Genomic DNA, 23,913 nt, shown 5'->3' with positions numbered 1-23,913 from the left:
CCTCATTCCTCTCAAGCAAGTGGTCAGAATTAGCGTCCTACACTGGGATAAGTGGGGCGCCTGGCCGGGCTCCAGCTCAGCGAGGAGAGACACAAAGAATGGGAGACGGAGACGGCTTTGGCCACGCAGCCAACCAGACATGCTGCACAGCCAAGGCCAAAGAAAATCACCATTCACTGTCAAATTAGCCGTCTGCATGGGCGCCTTCAGAGGAGGCCCCGCTCCGCCTAATTGTCTCAGACCGCGTGCAGACACTGACCGTCCAGCCGGTGGTCGACCCGCCGCTGCCTCATCAGCAGAAGCTTGAAGCCGATCGCCGCACATTGCATTATGCTCTGTTCAGACACATGTGGAAAAACAAGCCATCAAAGTGAGCGCACTGTTCAATAAGTGACAGAAAGGATTCCTCTAACATGGATGCTGAGATGAGAAGGCTGGCAGGGTGCAATGTAGTGCAGCTTGATTGAAATCAGGGGGATTCGTGCTAGTTTTGTGTTGGTTTTGTTGCCAGATTTAAAGAAAGTGAAACAATTCCTGGATCTGGCCTCTGATCCGGAACCTAACTTTAATTACTTCCTTCCTGATCCACTTCCTTCCACAAAATCCTGCAAAATAGCAGATAAAACAAAAAATAACCTTGTTAACGTGGAGGAGGTAATTAACCAGAATCCTCGTGATATACGGTCCAGCCTGTTGTTTCAGACTGTATTTTAAAACATGTTATTCTTCAGCTTGTGATCTCAGTTTGATTCACAGGCCGTGGAAACAGATTATCATCTGAGCTTCCAGCAGGTAAAGCCGACTGAGAGTTCCAGTGTCAGAAGGTCATTCCCCTCGTCGTTCATGTATCTTTGCAGCTATTACAGTATTTTATTGGCCCATAATCTTGCTGTCATTTTTTAACCAGTTGTATGGGTTTTGTACTTGCAGACACATCAGTACTTAAATAACACGAGGAGCGAGACGTGAGATTGATGCATAAAAAGCAGCAAACACAGGGAGACTGGAGCCGAATTTACTGTAAATCAAATGTAAAACTGAATATCAGGTCTGTACATGAACACCGTCATAGTTCAGAAACCTGAACATGTATTTTTCTGGCTTCCTCCGTGCACACGCCTGTATCATGATGGAAACGACCACGTTCAGGAAATGGCCTCTCACATAGAAACGAGCTGCAGCTTCACTGAACAATTACTGTTCTCCAGTTATCTCCATCCGGCATGTTTCTGAATAGATTGAGCTCAGTGAATGCAGAGGGGCGGCCATTATCCGTCAACACAACATAATAGCATATGGGCCCGGCTGCTTTGGGCAGCGATAGGCATCTTGGGCCCAGCCCGGAGCAGAGGGCGGGGGGGAACACAGTGTCCCCGCTGCTGGAGTGCACGAGAGAAGAGTCGACTCTGATGTGAGGAGTCATTATCAACAGACACGCTGCGCTCGACCCACACACAATTACCAATTACTCTAACAACTCTTCTCAGATTCTCTTCTTGCCACATAAGTGCAGGACAATTTCCCTTCAGTCCCACCGGGCCCTGATTGCTGGAGTCGCACCAGCGTCACAGAGGCTGCTCGCTCAATCCAATTTCCTCAGAAATGGAGCTAAGCTCTTTGAAAATTAAGAAAATCTTAACGAATGTACCACGTTCACACAAAGTAAATGAACCAACCTGTGTGTGTGTGTGTGTGTGTTACTCATGTAGGGACCTAAATCTCACACAATTGGGACTTGTCTTCCTTCTAGAGATAAAAAGCAAATCCCCATGATATAAATCATTATATTTTAGGGTAAAGACATATTTTAAGGTTAGGTTTAAGTTCAGGGAAGTGCTGGGGGTTAAAACAAAGCACTCTGAGTGAGGGCTATGAGGAGCAGGGGCATGCAGGGACTTTAAAACATTTTATAAATGCATAATTGATCGGTTTGTAATTCCACCATGAGAAGAATAAATTAGTAAGTCAGTTAATAATAACAATTACGTGAAGGAACAGTCGGGGCAGCCAGAGTCTTAGTTCTTGTGAAAAAAACAACCAGACTTCCAATGCATTCTCCCCGGCTGTGTAGTTTGGACCATGTCCCATCCACTAACATGGTGGAGGCTGGAGATTTAGGACTTACACGGCTACTAGCCACCAGGGGGAGTGATCAAGATGAGCTGCCATGTTGTCCATCTTTATAGACTACGCACTGATCATAATAGTCCAATTATCAATTATCAATGTCTGACCTGCTGTTGGTGCTAAAGTTAGGGTTAGCAGTAGGGTGTATCCTCAGGAGACCATGGAAATCGGCACCAGGTTTGTACCAGTTAGTCTGTTTTGGACAAAAGTGTCCAAACAAGCACACAACCTCTACACAACAGAAACTGTTGTATCACTGCTCATGTATGTGGTCATGTGCTGATGTGAGTGAGTCAGAGTTCATGTTGTAGAAATGGAGTTGTGATCATGTGCGTCCTCTAATCTCGTGCTCCGGCCTCTGTGGAGACAACGCACACACGGTGACATCAAACCGTGGGACTATGTTTAGCCCTGTGTCACAGCACTGGAGCAGCAGGGCCTATCTGGGAGGGTGGAGGTTAGTCAGGTATGACCTCGTTCTAAATATTTAGAATACAGAGCAGGGAACCGGTTCTGCTGGAAGAGGATGTGGATCCAGGCTACTTTATGTGTATCACACCTTACTCCTCTCTGCAGAAACCACCTGGGTTCAAACTGGTTATTCAGTCATGAGTTGACTTCAAATACTAGAAGGTGTCTGAGTCTGACAGGCACTAAAACTGACATTACTGTTCCCATCATAAGTGTTTTATCCTTTTTAATAGTCAACATCTGCTTATTATAGACCCAGTTGTGTCCTGGCCTTAGTGTGTGTGTGTGGGTGAGTGTGTGTGCGTGTGTGTGTGTGTGCGTGTGTGTGTGTGTGTGTGTCACATTGACAGCAGTCCACGCGCGTCGAGCACCTCATAGGCAGTGCAACAGCGGAAACCTGTAAATTTTCCTGTCAGAATAAAAGCATGCAATTTTGCACAGTCACTTCAGTGCGCAGAAGCTCCGAACAAATAGTAGAAACATCTGTTTGTATAATGAAATACAACATACATGCTTTTATTAATGTAACTATTTAACCACCATACCTAAATGATTATAGTTTAATTGATGGAACGTAAAAGGTCAAACTTTTGACTAACTACTAGTAACAATTATAGATCTAAATTCAATGTTTTTTATTCATAATGTCAAAATTATGATATAGAGTCAAAATTTGGAGAAAGAAAATTTACATAGATGAGTCAAATCTACTAGTTAAAAGGTAAAAGTATGATTCACTATCCAATTGTGTTGATATAGAGTCAATGTTTTTTACTTGCTATGTCAAAATCATCACACATAAATATTAAATTATGATTAAGAATCAACTTTAGGAGATTTACAAAAAATTAACATAGATAAGTCAAATCTAATAGATAAAAGGTCAAATAAAAAGTCAAACCTTTGACTTTATAAATCTAAATTATGACTTGGATTAAAAACAAATCGATCAAAACGTCACATATCTAATAAACCGAGAGTATTTTTCTAAAATAACAAACTTTCCTTCATTTCTAATAAGTGTGTCACCTTATTGTGAAACCGGATGTGCCTGTGCGCTGGCTTCAACTTAACCTCTCACGGAACAGTCTGTGACTTAAACCCGCGCAGCGTCAGTTCTGCTCCTCACAACAACAACAGACCGGAGGAGGGAACGTGCGCAGCCGAGGGAACTGACTCCTGCGTCGGGCTCCTCGTCCTCGAGCGTCGGTGAACTTTCGACTTTGTGGATAAAACGAGTACAAAATAAAAAACCTCCCGGGACTTTACAGAGCAGGAGCGGGCTCCCGACGCTGCGCGTGCACGGTGAGTTTAATTCACCCGATGTGTGCGTGTGTACGTGTGCATGTGTGTGTGTGTAATAACACGTGTGTCGTTGTTGTGGACTTGTATAACTTTATGGATGTTTTAAAGTAACGTACATCAAGATGCACAGGTGTGTGAAGGTGAAATTCATCACACACACACACACTCACACACACACACACACACACACACACACACGCACATACATACAAACACACACGTAAACTGTAACCTCAACCTTAACCCAACAACCTTAACTTAACCTTAAAACACGTCTTTGCCTTAAAATGTAATGGTTTTCACTGTGGGGACATAATATTGTGTTAACCGGTCCCCACAACACTGGTAACACTTGGAACACACACACCCACACACACTCCAGGAGGACATTGAATATTGTTTAATATTCATCCTTGGAGAGTAGAACCTAGAGGAGCCTGGAGTCTTTGAGAGAAGTGACTTCTATCAATGTGTGCATCAGATGATGGGTCGAGTGGGTTCAGACATAACAAAGTGCCCCCCCCCCAACACACACACACACACACACACACACACAAACACACACTCATTTCCTGCTCATACTTCACTTGTTCTCCACATCATCAAATCAACAGTTTCCTCCTCACGCCCCTCAGCATGTTCCCCGGTCTCCTGTAAACAAATCTCATGGATTTTTATCTTGTGTTGTTATTTTTGTGTGATTTGAAATAGATGCCCTCAGATGATGAATGTGTGTGTTTTTTCCCTCCATGTTGTTAAAGTCTGTACGGGACAATCGCTTTCTGACAAGTTATATTTAGATATGAAAATGTTTATTTCAAACAGTAATTATGTAATAATCAACTGAACCAGAGTAGAGTACACAACTCCGTGGGGGGGGTAGTATTGTTTGAGCTGCCCTGTGGCTGCAGCAGTAACACATGTGAATGCTTAACACGAGTGGCATTCCCCCTCTGACGCGCTCTGCAGCCACGTTTGGCTCCTCACTGGTTTCTTCTCTTTCTGCCTTATTGCTTTGCCAGGTGCAGTGTGTTGGGACCACAGCTCCCCAGTCTGTGTGTTACTGGAAACAAAAAAACAAGAATATGAATCTGTACTTCACACACAAAAGTTTGCTTGTTGGTAAAACCTGTTGTGTGTCACGGTGGAGTTATGTTGTGAGTCCGCACGTCAGCTCCGAGGTGTCAAAAGATAAAATCCCATAATTGCTCAATTAAGTATGCACATGGCAAACTTCCCCCCCGACACTCTGAGTGGAAGTGCTTCATCGGCACATCGAGGTGTTGGCATCGTCGTGGAGTTAGAGACGTGTCCTCCATGTTGTGTCCTTTGCTTGACAAGAAGATAAACACACTGCTGGTGTAGAGCCGGGACTTTAATCTCATCTGCATATTGAGAATGATTCCTTTTGAATCTTGTGCATCTTTTAAAGTGTAGTTTGTTTGTTTGAGGAGATGATGAGTTTCATCGTTGTTTAGGGCTGTAACTAACTTTAAGACTTCCACCCTGATAACTTCAGAGAACAAGTGTAATTCTGTTTTCTAATAAAAGAGAGAGGAGGTTTGCCTTATTAATTAAGTATAAAAGAACAAAACAAGACATTTACAGATTGTAGTTTCATGAAGTCTTTTACTATTTATTAATCAGTAATGAAGACAATCAGTCTTGTTGTACCTAATAAACTGACATCTGAGTGCGTTCCCTTGTGTTTCTTCCCTCCACTAGTTAAGAAGTGTAGCTTCTATTTCCTTATTGTTATGTAAAAGCTCCTCTGGCCTTGAGAGTCAAGCACAACCATCAGAACAGACCCCGGAGCAGCCGTGTCTCACTCTTCTTGTGATAAACATGGACGTGGTGGTGTTGCATTGAGACGCAGATCTGAGAGGTAAAGAAAACCTCAAGGTCAAATATGTGTTGGCTGTGTTGTGTGTGGAAAAAGCACAAAATGTACGTGAATGTGTGTTTATCCAGTTGTTGGTTCCTAGTTGAACTGGATAAATGTTTTTTCTCTGCCGAGCGGCTCTGAAGTTTTTGCCCTTGAGCTATTTCCACCGAAGGTCGAGTCCCTGTGGCCGATGCAAAGCGTCTCCTCGAGGAAGTGGAGAGAAACTTAAGAAGACAGGAGGACAGTGGGAGCACAGCAGGGGGCGTTCTATCTGTCAGGCAACGTGAGGACCGTGTTGTGTTGAGTTCTCCCTGTGGCTCATTGTGTTGAAAGAAGTGCTGATTTTGTGTTTCGTGCCTTTGTCTGGTTCGTACAGTGTGCCATTGTGTTGAACCCGGTCTCCTGTCGCTGGTTGTGTACTGTAGATTGTGATGTGGCACAGTTCTACCACCACCACCAGAGGGTTTAGAACAGACTGTGAGAGTCTGTGTGGGGTTTTTAAACAAAGAGTCATGACTACAGGCTCATTATGTTATTATCGAGAAGGAAAACATCTTGACTTAATGACCTGCATCTCTTATTTAAATGTCAAGAAGGGAAACAAGCCTTAAATTAAATATCTAAATGACAACAGAAGGAAAACATCTTGAGTTGAAGATTTCATGTAGGTTGTTAGAGATCTGCTGTAGTGTCAGAAACAAACCTCTGTGCTGATTCCACACAACACAGTAAGTTGACAAAACAAAGGAAGCAGCTTCCTTCTCCTCCTTTTAAAGAGAGAGAGTTAAATTTAGCTTCTGATGTGTCTTCAAACCTGAAGAGCAGGGTTTTACTGAGGTGAGTTCATCGAGTTACAAGCTGATTAAAATGAAATCAAGTCCCAGCCTCCTCACTCAATGTCTGCTGGGGGTCACACGTCGGTCAGATCGGGGGGGGGGGGGGCACCCTCTACATGTCTGTTTATCGAAGGGTTAACCAGTTGATTGTTAAAGCTATTAAGAATCAGAAAATATAGTTTCCAATTGTTAGTTTCAAATGTCCAAATTTAGTTTGCCATGAACACCAGTGAATCCTCCCAGTGGAGAAGATGTGAAATTAGATTTCTGTTGACGTGTCATCAAAACATTGAGGTCAACCGCTCCACATGGTGTCTTTTTAATCTGTTTACATAACACGGTGTTATGACAGCTAAGATCCCAGACATCTATTTGGTCACATATCATATTATCGTTCTGGCTTATTTCCCAGCTTTGATCCAGATTTGTCCACGGGGGCCTGTGACAGGATTGGTTTGGTATTCTTAGCCGGCTCTGAGGTTCGCACACAGCTGGACGGCACATCTGTCCGAGGGCACCGAGCGGCGCCGGGGCCGAGAGCCGGGAGTTTGATCCCTCTCTGGTTAATCTGGAGCCGAGCGTCTGTCCTCACCTTAGCAGGTCACGTAGTTAAGGGATATAGATGTATGACAAACACACACACAGACACACACACATGCTTCACACTTACCTTTGTGGGTGAAATCTCATGTGATTTTAGCTTTGTCCCAATTTGAAGGAGCAGAGCACAGCGGCCATTAATCTTAAAACATCTTCCACCTCCCAATTTGCCATTTTCCATCACCTCCTCTCCTGGAGCTTTGACTGTCGGCCCCATTTCAATGCAAATAGACCACGATGGCTCCAGAGCACTTTCTGTTTTCTAAAACCAATCTCTTTGATATGGTTCCACATTCTGCTCGTTCTTCCAAAACTTTTACAAGAAGTTGCGTGACTTTGAATCGAAGTCGAATCCCAGTCGACTTTTACACGCACACACATTTACACACATTTACCAGATTAAGCCAAACAGTCTAAATAAGACACCACCATGTTCTGACGACCTTGACCCGAATAAGGACATCCTCATAAAAAAACCTGAGAATGCAGATGTGGAATGTTATGACCCCTGACCCTGGCAGAATAATGTCAGCTGTAATGTTAAATAAACATTGATATTAGCATTTAAAAGCACATATATGCCCACAAGCCTCCCTGTAGATTCTTACTCTTATATTTTAATTTGTACAATCCTTCTTCTGCCTGGAAGGAGATGCCAGTGTGGCTGGATTACACTGATCTGACGTCAGTGAGCTGGAGGACTCGGGCCCAGTTTTGTTGTTTGGCCTCGTTCCTGAGTCTTCTTACACCGAAGTGGTGACACACGAGAGAGTGTTTTACACAGCTTGTCCATGTTGTGTGTTGCGTCATCTGTTGTCACTTGCGGAGGATTGCATGCTCTAAAAAAAGCGTGATAAACAACTTGCCCGTGTTCCCATGAGCAGCTGTGATTGGCAGCGGTAGTCGGTGTGATGATGACACTGACAGCTGCTGCACGGAGGCCCACATGTGCTGATGCACCGTGCAGACCTGCAGCTTCTCCTCACTCCTGCTTCTCTCTCCTCCTCGTCTCCACCGTCACCTCCTTCCCTCTCGCTTCCACTCATTCTCCCACTCGCTTGCTCTTCAGCCGTGTGTCAACTGCCTGCTCTAATTGTTTCACACCCCCCGACTGTGGCGTGGACACATTTAGTAAATATGAGAAAACACAGAAAACTGACACACAAAACGATAAGAGCCGTTTCTTTTAAACTTCTAGTTTGAGAGAAAATCAATCTGCACAGGACAAATGTATGTTTATGATTACTGGAACTTAGAGGGTGAAATTATGAATCACTGAATCAGAAAGCTAAGTCCCTCCCTGGCTATTTCTATGGTTTTATCAGTTATTCATTCAGCATGTAACTGGGATAGCTCCAGTTTGAAGCTGGACCTGCACAGTGCGTGTGTAAGTGGGGCGTCCCTCAAACCTTCTCTCCATTCAACCCACTTGCAGATAAAACGCGTCAGGAGTCAGAAATAAGGAAATCGTCTCGTTGCCAAACAATATTAACGTAAGAGGCTTGTGCGTGGCGAGGCTGACCATGTGGTGGGAGGGGGAGTGATGGAGAGGTGAGGAAGCCGTGTGGGCTGTGGGCCGGCCGCTCGCTGCGTCACATGTTGCATAAGAGCTTACTCACACGCAGAGGGGATCTGAAGTAACGGGTGAGGAGAGCCGTGGGTCCTGCCTGCGCACTGAGAGGGGGAGAGATGTGAGGTATTCAAACAATCCCTCCATCCCTCCATCCCTCCATCCCTCTGTCATTCACACCCAGCAGAACACCAGACGGCCTGTTGATGACTCTCTGTCCTCATTATGTATTGATTTATTTTATTTATCTTGGCTGATTTAACCATTTGAGCCATTATATTTACAAAAAAATAAAAGTTCTGCTTTTGATTATATACTGACATCCAGGTCTTTTATTTTGTATCTCCTTCAGTAAATGCTTTATTCTCACTGACTCGTGACAGTGGAAGTGGACGGGGGTTTTCTCTGTAGGTTTCTGAATGGTAGGAGGATATTTGAGGTTTGGATGAGTCCACATGAGGAATGTCTGAGAGAATGCAGAGATATTTTGTGCTGTTTAATGTGATGGTTTCCATGTGGGCTAAGACAGAAATGCCTCTTCTCCCAGTGGATTCGCTTGCCAGTTCCCACTCGGCCCGTTTTATCCTTTTAAATAAACTGCTTTGTTATTTTCTTATATTGTTTACAACTGTTAATAATCATGTCCTGAGCACAGTGATGTCCACTCGTCTGTTTGTTCGATCTCAGCTGCATTTCCCTTCTTTCCTGAACGGCCTTTGTTCAGGGTGTGTCTCTCCCACTGTGTCTTATTGCATTTGGTCACTTGCCTGAAACCTTCAGCACATGGCTGATCATTACAACAATAAACCTAAGTGCTGTGGGGTGGCAGTGTTTGGATTGGGAAGACGCCGGCCGCCACACTGTTCCTTAATAGTCTGTCGGTCCTGTGAGTTTGTGTGTGTGTGTGTGTGTGCATGTGTGTGTGTGTGTGTGTGCATGCCTGAAAGCCCGGCCACTACAAAACCTCATTCATCCTCATTACTTCTCCTTTATTACACTGCCCTTCCCAATAAGCATCTAACTTTAATTTCTGCACCCCATCCTGTTTAATGTAACCTTCTGACCACTGCACAGAGCTGCCTGCTACAGTTTTCTGATCCATAAAGTTCTTATCACCCTCACACTTGTTAATTATAATAGTTTTGATATGTAATTTTTACCTTATTTTGTCCAAATCATGCTTTTCCTTGATGGATACAGATATTTTAGTCGCCCTGACCAAACTGCCTGGCTTCTCTTCATCTGTTTATCAGAGTCCGATGGGAGATTAAACTTTAATCTGTGTTCTCTCTTATCCGTCATCTGTTTATCTCCAGTGTCAGATTTAAAGATATAAACTCTCATTGAATGTGAACTCTAAATACCGCTCTGCACTCTGCACACCCTCATGATGACACCCACCCTCTGCAGAAGCCCGAGTGAGAGATCTAACTTCTGCACGGTGTCCATCTTTATTTACAGTCTGTGGTCCAGCAGATGAATAATGTAATGAAATGATAATCGCGATGTCGCTCCCTCTCTTTTCTTTTGCCCTCCTCTCTGTATCTGTCCCTCTCTCCTGTAATGAGGACTGTCCCTGTGGAAGTGGAGTAGCCGTTGAGAGGAGCGGCCCTCTTAAGTAAACACCTCTTTCTGCTCTGCAGGTCAATTGTCTGCCTTTTTTAAAACAAACAGCTCTTAAGTTGTTACTTCACAGGCCTCAGTGTATTCTCTCTGGTTTGGCTCCATCACTGTGCAGCATTCACTCAGCTGTTTTAGAGCCGTGTGGACGGAGCTGCATTACATGTGGGAAGCCGCAGTCTCGACTCCACTTCCATGTGTCTGTAACACGCTGATCCAGAGCGGTCGGCACAGAGGGAGGAGCGGCAGGTTTGCTCAGCTGGAAGAAGAGCCTGTGCAGTTGTCGTTGCCCTGCAGGCAGTTTGAAACGTTACTTAAAGCAAACATCCTGCTGATAAAACAGGATGCACGTTAAACCGACTAGCTTCTCCCTCAGTTTATGTTTCACAAGTTATTCTTTGGGGGGGTTAATCATTTTGCCGGACACTTTTCCATTTCTTCTTCTGTGAGCGTCAGTACTTCTTTCTTACTGACATGATGATGTTTGCAGAAAATACGATAATATCAAATATATCGAAAAGTCATGTTTTGTAATTACAACTGAATGTCTCTTTTTTAAGACAATGAGATAACGTTAAATCCAAAACCTGTGTTATCAACAGTTTAAATCCAAACAACATGTGATGGTTATTAGTTTTGTGTTCGGCCCTCCCTTGACATGGAAAATCCCCTCAAGTCTCGACCTTCCTGCACGTGAAGCTGATTTTTTTGCCACCATGACTCAGAGTTTCCTCTTTTTCACTGACTTCCATAAACACACTTGTCACATTTCAGGTTTTCCAGCTCTCTGCAGTCTCGCTGCGTCTCGTCTGCTGATTCAACAACATGATGCATGTCTTCTTGCTTTCTGTCTCCTCAGTCTGGGAGAACACAGAGAGAGAGAGAGAGAGAGAGGGAGACGAGGAGGAAAGAAAGAAGATCTGTTCACCGGTGTGAGCTCCTGGGATGCCCCATGCTTTTCTAAGGCCTCCAGAAGTTAAACACAGGGTGTCATTGACAGGTAAGTGGAGCCTCTTGGAGTGAATGTGGTTCATGTATGAGAAACGGCACCGACCGTCTTCTTAGCTTTTTTTCTCGAAGCCTTGAATCTTGATTTTATAACGTTTTTGGACCAAAGCAGGAATTTTCAGGCCTGTTTTCTTGGCTGTAACACACCTCACATAGCAGTGTGTGTGTGTGTGTGTGTGTGTCCTGCGATGTGTGAATGTTTACACACTACTGCAGCACGGGGGTTTGACAGATCTTAATCATGGATAGGGTTTTGCTGTAATTCCGGAGTTGAAGGCGTCACCCTAATGTCTTTGGCTCATTATACAGTAAATCAGAGTGGTGGTGAATCGGGTTCCTGCCAAACAGCCCATTTCTCTGGATTTATGACGGGGACTTGTGAGTTTTACTTATTTTAATCTTCAGATGTCCCTCTTCTTCTCTACTCTTCACTAATGGAGCCACCCCTGCCAGGCGCTGAGGCTCATGTCGGAGGTGCTCGCAGATTGCTTTGTGCCGGGGGGGGATTGTTTTGGATGTGAGCGGTCCAGGACAGTTTTAGCTGCAGGGTCCAGTGGGAGAGACGCCCCCCCCACGCAGAGACAGTATGGACACTGAGGAGTGGCCTAGCTTCCTGGTCCCAGACGTGAGCCTTTGTTATGAAAATATAGAAGGAAGCAGGTTGATGGAAAAAGAGGGGGGGCGACCTGCACGGCCTCTACGGAGACACTTTCATGTTTTGTGCATCACAGTAGGATAATAAACTGTTTATGACTGAAGAACATTATTCTTTCATACTTTACATGTCCGCAATTTCAGAGCTCTGTTAAGCAATGGACCAAGTTCACAACTTTTCAAAAATAAAAGCTCTCTTAATCCCGCTGGATGTAAAGCACTGTAGCAACAAAACTAATGTTAAGACCTGCTCATGATTCTACCTTGTTGCTTGAGCCTGTAAATCTACCGCTTCAAAAGGAGCTGACTCATGTTACACCCCCCCCCCCCCCCCCCCCATCATCCACCCCTTTCCCATTGCCTAGAAAGATGAAGCGCTAATTGGTGGTGTTCACAGATTGGCAGGCTGCCTCTTTGTTGTCGTCTTGTCTTGAGCGGTGGTTTGTGTTGCTCACACGCTGCAGCAGGACGGGCGTCCCGGTACTCGAGACGCATCCCGTGTCCTCCACATCTTCCTTCCAAGACGTGACAGAGAGCGACCTTGAACTCCCTGCTCGGCCTCTTCTGAAGGACAAACCTCCAGTTTGACCCAGTTACAGGAGCAGCGAGAGAGAGAGGGAGTGGAAAAGAGAAAGGGAGAGAGACAGATCTGTGTTTGTGTGTGTGTGTGCGAGGCGGTGACGGGGCATAGCCTACTTCTCGTACCCCACTTTGCCCCCCCCCCCCCCCCCGTCTCCGTCTCAGAGCCGAGCAGCTGAGCTCCGACTGCACCGTCTCTTCCTGTTGATTCAATTTGTGGTGGTCACGTGGTGGATGCAGGTCAGAGGCCGGACTCAGTGTCACAGGAGAATAGACCTGATCAGCTGCTTCCTCAGTCCCAGCTGCATTAATCAATATTGTTCTATTAACGGTGGATCACATGACCACATTTCGTGTAAAAGGGTCAAATGTAGAACAGAGAACTGTCACTCAAAACTTTTCACTTTCTGCTTCAAGTTTGCGGAGGGAGCTAAAAGGTCTCAAACTGAACGGTTTGCCTTTCCCCCGGCTTTCAGAGTCTGTCTCCTTTCTCCTCTTTCTACAGCCGGACAAAGGCTGAGGAGGAGCTGGCAGAGTGTAGTTCTTTGGTCAAAGGAGGCGGTAGAGGAGGAGTGGAGCAGGGAGAGAGGAGGTGTATCTACCATCAAAGGAGGGGGTAAATGGAGAGGCTGGACTGGGAGGAGGGGGCCGGAGAGAGAGGAAGGGGAGGGGACTGTGCTCCCATTCACGTTGGCGGCATTTGGCCTTTTTTTTTCGGGGGCTAAGTAAGAAACAGAGGCAGGAGGAGCAGGACCACATGTGACTGTGGGAGCTTGATTTCCATCTGAGGCCGGATGATGAGGAGGAGCTGGTCCGGCTGCAGGGCCGCGATGCAGACAGAGAACTGGGGTAAGACGCTCGGAGGGAAGGAACGTGGGAGAAAAGGGAAGTCGAGTTTATTGCTCAGGTGTTTAAGGTGAGGGGGAAGTTGGCTGATAACAGTTTGTGTTGCGTTTTAAAGGATCTTGTGCAAGTTTATAGTACGAGAATAACTTAACTTAACTGTGCCAACAAGAACTGGTGACTTGTTAAACAGTTAATTAAATACCAGCGAATATCAGATCAGTTATGATGTATTCGAATATTCATTTGGATCAAACGCCAATAATTCAGTTTATGGTTTTTCAAATGTCAGGATCAGCTACTATATATTTCTGTAGTTTAAATGTTTTTCAAGTAATTTTTAGACGTCATCTTGTGCTATTTTCAGACATTTAAGAACCTTAAGTTGAATAATCACCGGGGGCATGAATGTTTGAAACACTGACGCTGGTGTCAGCCGGTGGAAAGGTAGGTTGTCTAAGAAACTGAAATAGCCTGGTCACACTTCTCCCTCTATGTTCCACTTTCCAGAGAGACGGGGGGGCAGTGAGGAGATGGGAGGGGTGGGGGTGTTAGAAAGAGAGAGTGGGATTCAGAAGTTCGGGCTCAGAGAGATGGAGAGTGGAGGAGGGATCTCCAGACGCTCTCCTCTGAAAACTTAGCCTCCTTCTCCTTTACGTCCATTATGTCTGTTACTCTGTCCGTCCACAACATGGTGGAGTCAGAGGTGATGACCAGTGTTACACAGCTATCTTGTTGTTTCCCCCCCGAGCATATACTCTTCACCTAGTGTGGGGGGGTATTTATAGACTCTCCCCTCTGCGGCTGTGGATGTGTGTTCATGGCGCGGTGCTAACAGAGGGGGGTGTAGTGCCGGCTCCTTCAGCTCGTCTCAAAGCAGGTTTGTGTGACGTCCTGCAGGAGCAGAGCCAGTGAACCTCGGAGGCTGCGTCTCTGTAACACGGCCTCCATTAAACATGTCTTCCCCTGAGAGGTCTGATGATCGAGTAGACTGGACTAATGCAGATTCATAAAATGTATTTCTCAAACTTTTCCTTCTTCTCTCCTGGCAAAGGCAGGGAGTTTGCTTAATGGCACACTAGAAGCTGTAGTTCAACAGAGGTTCTATTCCCAAACAGATCAATTGTCTAACAGAAAACCATGTTGATAAAAAAGAAGTGTACTTTGATTTATTAGTTTGGTCGATGTCCCATCCACTAACATGGAGGAGAAAGGGTTTACGTCCTATACTGCCGCCAACCAGCAGGAGGTGATTGAGATGCTTTCAAAACTACTTGAATCATGAGAAACTCTGACCTCAGACCTGCTCCCCCTGCAGACTGAGGCGTGTGGGCGATGAGACACTGACCGTCGCTCACTGTTTAGTCTGAACTCTCATTGGCTGGTGTTGTTGCACATTCCTCCAGCTGGAGGAGCGACTGACCGACGCACTGATGCCTCCTGCCCGAGGGCGCCGACCTGAAAACCTTCAGGGGCTTTCCCAGACCAAACAGTCCCAGTTAGTCAGCTGCCACTGGGCACATCATGAGGTGGTTATGATCTGCTTCACACGTGTGCCCTGCTATTTTAGTTTCATCGCTTTAATTGTTACTAATTGGAACTCATTATGTGTGCTCACAAATTGGCCATTTCTAGGGATTCAAACTTTCACCGGTCAGGTCTTCAGGAGAACAGTTGTAAGGATGCAGCCTGAGAGACAACATGGAGTTCACATTATCTTCTAGGGGAAGTGAAAGTAATTCTAGGAGTTTCTTTATGGAGCCTCGCACCAGTCGTTAGTAATTAATGTCCGTTTAACCTCCATCAGCCTCCTGTGAGCATGTGGAGGTCTGTCCCCACTAGAGAACGTCTTTAAGAGGCTGTAAGGACGGATCCTGGCCTCTCCCCCCCCCCCCCCCCCCCCTCCTCTTTATCCTGCCCACACTTTCTTATGATTGAGGCCCCGGTCCCTATGACAATGAAGTGCATGTACTGGCGGGGACGGGGGGGGCCTCTACCAATTCTTAGTAGAGTCGCTGCATAGTTTCAGTCATCTCGAGTCCGGGGGGATTAGAGCTTTACTCACTTATCTGGAGAGAGTTAGTCCAACAGATGGATTCCCCACGAAATACTGATCGTGCAGGACAGGTTGTTTAGAGGCTCTGAGCTCGGGGGAAGCTGCAGTTTACATTCATTCATTAAGGGAATTAATTCCCCGCTTGGTTTATATATGAACCAGGCTTTAATGTAGTTGTTAGTGGCATCTAACGTTTATATGTGTGTGCAGATTGTGCATTTTTAAACTTAATTTAACTCTCATAAGAAGAAAATTAAAGTTGGACCCCTTGCTCGTTTGTATATAAAGTTTTTTTATTATATTAAATATTTAAAGATGTAATTTGGTATGCAGCGATTTTGATAATGAAAATAATCGTTAGCTGCAGCCTTAAAGTCTTCACCAGTAAACTAAGGACCAGGTGAATCCATAGAGCGGCTCCAGACTTTCGCCGTAAAGAAATATCATCTTGAGCATCAGGATTTCTGTCTGACAGCAGCAGGTTGTGACAAACTGCAGACGTTAGCATCTCCGGTCTCATTCAGACGGGATTATGTGTAATACATATCGTCACGGTCTAATTAGCTTCTCTCAGCGTGTAGAGAAATCACACAAGATTAATCGACTTGGAGCCGGCAGCGATAAGTCTGCAGCCTCGACACCACATGTTGCTCCTGCTGCCGTTCACCTCCAGACAGACACTGAGGCAAGGATTCAATCATTGAGTTAGAATCTTTGAAAGGCTCATTTCAAACTGCATTAACCGGACGACCTGAGAGAATCAACTGACAGATCATTTCTGGGCTCATTTCTCAGCTTCTCCCACAGGGGTGGGGGGGGGGGGGGGGTGAGAAAAATGATTTTTTTAGATTGTAATTTCCTGCTATTATCAGTTTTGGGCTTAATGGTTTTAGAGAGAGACATTTAAAAAGTACCTTTACACAAAAACTGTCGTGCTGGTTCTTGTTAATTCATTTTCAGTTTGACAGCTCGTTTGTATCATAACACGTTGCGGTGCCAGATTTGTCTCACTCGGAGTCTAAGTAGGTCCTGGCCAGTGTTTGTTGTTCCTAATTAACGTCTGCTAATCACAGTTAAATCACAGTAGTGGCCTTGTCGGCTTTGGGTAAACTTGGCAGGTTGGAGAATGACTTGGCGTGACCCTGTCCTGGCTGTCGGGCCTCGTCTCAGCCACTGTCCTCCAGCAGGGATCGTCTTCTCCAGCTGATCCTCGGGCGTTTTCATCCTCAACGTGAATCATAAGACAAAGTTTGATTCCCAGAGAAATCCCCAGTTTTATTCAAGGTTGTTTTAAATTGCGTCACATCCACTTTCCATGTGGCCTTGGACAAACAGCCTGATAGCCAGTCAGTCTTTATCCTTCCACTGTTTGTATAGTCACTCTTGCATGAAGTTAAATACGCTTTATTTAAAGTTGCTGCACATAAAAAACTTATCTCATTGTTAAGATCGGGACACGCCCCGGGACACGCCCCGGGACACGCCCCTCAGTCTCTCTGCTGTCAGTGCACCATGACTTCATCGTCACGCATTGTTCTCTGCACAACATTGTTGTCTGCACAGTATTCGCCGTCCACGAGACAAATCAAATGATATCACATCTTCTACGAGCCGGTTACAGTGTCAATATTTACCCAGCCGTCCCGTGAGAGGAGTGAAACAGTCAGTTAGTTTGCCTCCTACTTTGTGAGTCAAGTTCTCTCAACTGTATTTTGTTGGATGTTACTGATTTAACTTTCATCAGCCACGGCTAAAGTTTCACAGCAGGTCCGACCTGTCTCCTCTCCTCATGCTTCTCCTCTGAGGTATTATCCACGGTCGGGATTTTGGTGGTTATGGCCGAGGCTGATCAGATGTGTGGAGACAGGAGCCTTTGTTGCTGTCAGGGAAAATACCAGCGTGCTGGAAGCCATTTAGCATCTCAAATGAAAAGAGAGCCTTTTCTTCTGCTGCCTCATGCCTCACGAGCCAAACGCCTCAAGCCCCGTTTGTGCTGCTTGAATGGGTTTAATGAATGGCTCGGCTCCGTGTGTGGGCCACTGAGGTCTTGTGGGATACTTTGTATGCTTCGGCCTGTATTTCATTTGTTTTCTGGCCTTATCGAATCAAATGCATCAGTTTGTTTCCCAGATAAGTTGAGTACATACGACAGCAGCAGGTTTCATTTTAAAAACACTGTTGATAAAGTTTTGGCTGGAAAATGTTTGATTTTTAATGATGTGGGAAGTCACCTGTCCTGAAGGACCTCAGGTCGTGTTTCCTAAGACTTGGGAGTTCTCCTGGAATCGTCTCAAATGATTTGAGACTGGACTCGGATTGTCCTTAAATCTTAGCTTAAGACTCACAGGACATGGGACTGGTTGTGCTTGAGACATAACTTGGATTTGTAAAGGATAAATGCTTAAACATGAGACTTGGACCTAAAACTTGTTGCTACAAGACTTGAGACATGAACTGGACTCATCTTGAATGAAGGAATGGTTTGAGAGTTCCTGGAAGATGACTTGTCTGGAACCTGAGGTCTGCTATTTGAATTCTTAAGACTTTGATTCCTGCTTGTACAAGTACAGGAAACACTTGACCTGAACTTGTCTCTTGACTCAAGACTTAACTAGGATACTTTAAATTGTCCTCAAGGACTCAAGCCTTCAGCTGGACTTGTCCCAGATGACTTGTGACTTGACTGAACTTATATTGTGATTGAGACAAACTATTTAAACATGCAGCTATAAGTTGTGTTGTTTTTCTCTTTCAGAGCAGGTGACCCCTCTGAGCTGCCACCATGGCGCTGGTCCAGGCTCTGCCCATATCTGCTGAGCCCCACAGCTCCGGCCTGAGTGGAGGAGCCCGTAGACGACACCACTCCGGCCCCTCCTCGCCCATCAACGCACCACCACCACCACCACCCTCCACTCTGGATCCTATGGGCTCTGTCAGCAGCCTCATAGCCGCACGCCCCGGCCCTTACCAGGACCACCGCTCCGGTGTCGAGCTGGGAGCAAGAGTCCGACGACCCACAACGGGGGCTCCCTGCCTGGGCAGCCAGTCCCCCCAGGACCCCTTAATCCAGAACCTGCCGCTGCTCAAGAAACAGAGCTCCACCACCTTCAGCAGCGCGAACGGGAACTTCACCTATCTGAACGAGGACTATATAGAGGACTGGAATGAGAACCTAGTATTACCTCTCAGTCCAGGAAGTGATGTGGACGAGATGAAGGAGGGATCAGGGCTGAACGGGAATATGGGCGGACCTCCTCCGAAACTGATCCCCATATCAGGAAAACTTGAGAAGGTGTGTCTTTGAATATGATATATTTCAAGCCAACATATCTTCTGGAAACAATAAAGAATGATAAATAAATCACAGATTTGCCAACAGGAATCGAAGTGGTAAAAAAGTTATTCAATCTGCATTCTTTTTATAATGATTTAAAAGTGGATTATCTTCTTCCCTCCTCTAGAACATGGAGAAAACGGTGCTGCGGCCCACTGCCTTCAAAGCTGTCATTCCAAAGAGCCGCCACTCCATGCAGTACCTCTCCCCTCGCCACTGTGCCAACCAATCAGAAAGCCAAAACAACCTGAACATGCTCAGCCCCGCGCACAGAGAGGCGTCGCCCTCCTGCTCGGAGAAGCGCAGCTCGTACAGCGGAGGAGGAGGAGGAGGAGGAGGAGGAGGAGGAGGAGGAGGAGGAGGAGGCAGCAGTCAGTCCTGCTCCCTGTCCGACTCTGGACGCAACTCCCTCTCCAGCCTGCCGCCCTACAGCAGCGCCGGCTACAGCCTGGCATCAGGGGAGGCGTCCGCCGGCCAACTGGAGCCCGTGAAGAACGCCCCGCCCACCAGCGCACACGGACATTCCAACTCAGACAGTGGGCGCTCGTCCTCCAGTAAGAGCACGGGCTCTGGGTCGATAAGTGGCCGGGGGCAGCCTCTGTCTGACAGCGGGTCCAGCGGGCGCTCCCCCGGCCCTGTGGACTGTTACGAAGGCGTGGTGAGGGACCTGGAGGACAAGCTGAGAGAGAGAGACCTGGAACTGCTGCAGCTCCGAGACAACCTGGACGACAACGAAGCTGCAATCTGTCAGGTGGGAGGACGGAACTGAAATTCCAAAGACCTTTTCTAACGGCTGGACTTTCATTCTGTAGCGTCAACTCTCAAGGATTTACTCTTTCAATGATGTTTCTTGTCGTTGCTCTGTCTCGTTTCGCAGGTTTACGAGGAGAAGCAGAAGCGTTTTGAGCTGGAGCTGGAGGAGCTGAGGCAGGGCTGTGCCACCAGGATGCAGGTGGCCTCGCAGAAGGCCCAGCGTGCCCAGCAGGTGCTCCAGCTACAGGTGAGAACATCTGCCCACCAAGACGTCTGATAATAAATCCTGCCTACATAGTGGGACTTACTGGTAAAACAGTCCCAGCGAGTCAAGCCCTCAAAGCCTAAAATACAAATCAGTCCCAGTAAAAGGTCCATAGAAGTTTCAAACATGCTCCCGTTGTACACAAATCAAAAATTGACTTCCTCCGCTGAATTCATTGAAATCCATTTTGCCATGTTTGCAGGTTTATCAGCTGCAGCAGGAGAAGAAGAAGTTGCAGGAGGACTTTGCACAGCTCCTGCAGGAGAGGGAGCAGCTGGAGGAGCGCTGCAGCTCCTATGAGCATGAGAAGATCCAGCTGGGGCCTCGGCTGGAGGAGACCAAGTGGGAGGTGAGCAGCGAGACAGGGGGGTGCAATCTAAAAGTTCTGAGAATTCACCTGCAACAGTGATTAAATCATGCCACAGAGAATTATTTCTTGAATTCACTGATCGGCTGATTATAGTTGAGAGGATACGAGTGTCCTCTTCTAATTTGTTGAAGAGCTTGTGTAACAATTCTTCATTATAACCACATTATATGTTTTGTTGTCTTGTGACACTTTAGATTCAGATTATCCAAAAATAACCAATTTCAACGTATGATGAAGGAAAAACTCAGCTGCTAAACCAGTGAGCTGTTCCACTGCTCACGATTATCTGTTCCTAGTTCATTATTCATATAATAACTCCCATGATCCCACAGTTTTTCTCAATGTCGTTAAACTAGGTCTTTTGTTTTTGTTTTGACAGAGAGCCCCCTAGTGGTGAAAGTTACGTATTGGAATGTTAAAGTGGAGCCTGAGATGAAATTTCCTTTACTGAAAATAAATCTCTGCGAAAAAACTGCTCATCGTTGAAACCATAGAACTGTTGATGGACAAATAGGTTAAATATTCCTGGTTGTTAATCTATTAGAACAAAATATATCTAAATGTCACATGGGCTCATTTTCACGTTTTTACAGACCAAACAATCGATTGCAACCCTTCGTATTCTATTACTATTTAATGTGTACACTAAGGCTTAAACTAACAATTGTCTTATTATCCAGTAAACCAACCAATGATTTTCTTAATTAAAAGTTTGAAGTTAGAGTCGAAAACCCCAAAATATTTAATGTAAGCAGCATATTTTTATATTCTCGTTTGATACTTTTGCTGGAAACACAAAAAAAACACAAAACATTAAATAGTTTTAAGTAGTTTTCAATCATCTAATCAATTGCTCAGCTAATTGTTGAAGCTCTTCTCCCTTCAGGTGTGTCAGAAGTCGGGGGAGATCTCGTTGCTGAAGCAGCAGCTGAAGGACGTGCAGGGAGAGTTGTCTCAGCGCGTCGGGGAGATCGTTTCCCTGCGAGGTCAAACCCGAGAGGCCCGCGGTGAACTGACCAACACCCAGGTGCTGCTGCAGGAGGCCCACGGCACCACCCGCACACGGACCCTGGAGCTGGAGGTGTGTGAGAACGAGCTCCAGCGCCGCAAGAGCGAGGCGGAGCTGCTCCGGGAGAAAGTCGGGCGACTCGAGGGAGAGCTGGTTCATCTCAGAGATGCTTTGGCCAATCAGGGCCCAGGAAACCGACAGTGCCAGGTGTTCCATGAAGCAGGGGAGCACATGTTGTCCTACGACAGCGACGAGGCCAAGGCCCAGCGGCAGAGCAGCACCGAGGCCCTGCAGCACATGAAGGCCCAGATGGAGCGGATGAGGGCCGAGCTGGCCTTCGAGCACCAGCGGGCCGAGCAGCAGATGGGAGGCTTCGAGGAGGAGCGACGGATATGGCAGGAGGAGAAGGACAAGGTTATCCGCTACCAGAAGCAGCTGCAGCAGAACTATGTGCAGATGTATCGCAGGAACCGAGAGCTGGAGCTGCTCCTGCAGGACCTCAGTCAGGAGCTGGAGAGCAGAGAGGAGGACGAGGGCAGCGGCAACGAGATCAACTTTGATGAGGTCGCCGCCACGGAGATCTGACCCTCCTGTCTCCCCAGCTTTTTTTTATTTGCACTACTGTCCCCTGAAACCCTTTCACCCACATGTCCCAGATGTGTGGTGTGTTTGTGCTGTTGTGAGTCTGCACAGACGACAACTAACTCTGCCACTTTAGTTCTGCCTCCGGTTCCGCTTTAAAAGCCAATGACCCCGTTAGTCATTAGTCCTCCGCCTCAGTCCTCTGCCCGTCCACTAATGTCTGTGTCAGTGTTTGCACCAACTGACCTGACGTCAGTGTTCTGCTCCTCGTTCACAACTTAACACAGATTTGTTGTGCATGAGTAACGTGCATCTGTCAGTCTGCTGGCTCCAGCTCCACACACTCAGCTCACATGTGAGATTCCACACGCTCTCAGTGATGTGGGGAGAATTCGGTTGTTTTTTCATTTTCTGAGAAGTTAAACAGGAAATGTTCTCAAAATGCGTCAACTTCCTTCCCTCAGGAAGACAGATTATTGAATCAGGACAAACGAGTGAGGCGTAGACGGTAAATAAAGATGAACAACGTGATTCCACTTCCTCATACGATCCGGAAAATGAAGCCAAACACTTTGGGAAGCTGTCATGGCGTCCATCTTTATATACTCTAACAGTATAAACAGAATTCGCTCCTGGTCTGGAATCGAATGTTTTCATTTGTTCTGTCACACTCAGTGGAAATAAGATCCTCTGTACAGTCTAATGTAATTGAACATAAAAACAGAAACTCAGCAAGCGGCCCGAGTCGCCTTTCAAACCATCTGTCACTCGTCTGACGTCAGAATCACTTTTCAGTGTAGAAGTGGCCGATGTGGATGAACGTGTACATACGCTAATTTTATGACGTGTTTATACTGTTGATTGTGATGTAGTTCCTGTTCTAAAGAATAAAAAAGGCCTTTCTTACAGCCGGTGTTGACTTGGAGCGCACTTGTGTTTCTTAATAATATCCAAGATGGCCCCGGTGTTCAGTCCGGTGAGACGGTGAGTCACCACCAGCATCACCAGGACCATCAACAGGGGGTTTCAGACAGAGGCTGAATAGAGGAGCTGCAGCGATGGACAGTCTCAGGGGAGTGATGTGTCCTCTGTACATCAGAGCATGTGAACCTTTTCAAGTGACTCAAATTAAAAACCTGAATATGAGCAGGTTGTCTCATTTCATAAAATATATTAATATCTCATACACGCTCTCCTTTTTCAAATTCAGTCCTGGTAAGATGCTTGAATAAACAATTACATATGTGTAGTTAAAACGACACCACGCCCACGTTGGCTCTTCAGCGAGAGGTGAATGTTTGATTTCACCAGATTAAATACACAATTCTGACTTCATTGACCTGAGTTTTCACAGTTTGACGAAGCATTAAAACCATAATGAAGAGAACATAAAACAAAGACATCGAGAATAAGGTGACAATCGAAATGAAGTCAAAATATGAAAAAGTTAATTTGGTTATAAAAAAGAATTTTACTTTTGAATTTCTATATTCTTGTAAATTATGACTTTACTTTTGTAATATAACAACTTTATTCCGGAAATCTCCGATTTTTGGCCCCTTTAATTGGCTTTAATACTTTTTAATCCTATTACAGAAATAAGACTGGTTTATTTTGTTCAAGTGTAGTCAAACTTCAGTATTTACAGTTTTATCTGGTGTGTAATCCTCCCCAATGGCAGTTTGGATTATTTAATAATTTATACAAAGTTTTTAAAGGTTTGTGTTCAAAATATTGTTCATTTCCTGCAGCACAGATGTTTCTGAGCGGCTCACGTCTGCCCCCCACAGGTCAAAACTGTGCTTTCAGTCCACAGGGCTGTTCAAGGCACTCAGGCTACAGTTTGTCATCCTACATATTTAAAATGTTAAAGAGCACAGATGCACAAAGCTGATCCATGACACGTCTACTTATGTATCTATTTATACACTGATGAATGTTCACACAATGTGAAAAGAAACCCAGGTTCGTGGCTCCTGCGTAAAGGCATCAGGAGCTTCTCTTCTTTCATGATCGAGTCTCGTTCCTCCTTAAATTCATCGGCTT

The 23,913-nt window shown here is 45.8% G+C and overlaps 1 protein-coding gene across 1 annotated transcript; it reads left to right on the top strand.

Moving 5' to 3' along the window:
* Positions 1 to 3,699: 3,699 nt before the first annotated feature.
* Positions 3,700 to 22,786, top strand: LOC133931504 (leucine zipper putative tumor suppressor 2 homolog). The gene is made up of 7 exons (XM_062378399.1): positions 3,700 to 3,903; positions 11,274 to 11,414; positions 18,310 to 18,846; positions 19,016 to 19,639; positions 19,766 to 19,888; positions 20,109 to 20,255; positions 21,163 to 22,786. The coding sequence occupies exons 3-7, from the start codon at positions 18,337 to 18,339 to the stop codon at positions 21,868 to 21,870; spliced, it is 2,112 nt and encodes a 703-aa protein (XP_062234383.1). The 5' UTR covers positions 3,700 to 3,903; positions 11,274 to 11,414; positions 18,310 to 18,336; the 3' UTR covers positions 21,871 to 22,786.
* The last annotated feature ends 1,127 nt before the right edge of the window (positions 22,787 to 23,913 follow it).

Source organism: Platichthys flesus, chromosome 20, assembly GCF_949316205.1.
Source record: "Platichthys flesus chromosome 20, fPlaFle2.1, whole genome shotgun sequence".
Classification (NCBI taxonomy): domain Eukaryota; kingdom Metazoa; phylum Chordata; class Actinopteri; order Pleuronectiformes; family Pleuronectidae; genus Platichthys; species Platichthys flesus.
Note: the sequence above shows the minus strand (reverse complement) of the source record. Positions and strands in the feature narration are given on the sequence as shown.

Bases quoted from the DNA above. Each gene is read 5' to 3' on its own strand.
- LOC133931504 (XM_062378399.1), top strand. From the start codon at position 18,337: ATGGCGCTGGTCCAGGCTCTGCCCATATCTGCTGAGCCCCACAGCTCC. The intron at 18,847-19,015 runs GTGTGTCTTTGA...TCCCTCCTCTAG, and splicing joins TATCAGGAAAACTTGAGAAG to AACATGGAGAAAACGGTGCT. The intron at 20,256-21,162 runs GTGAGCAGCGAG...TTCTCCCTTCAG, and splicing joins TGGAGGAGACCAAGTGGGAG to GTGTGTCAGAAGTCGGGGGA.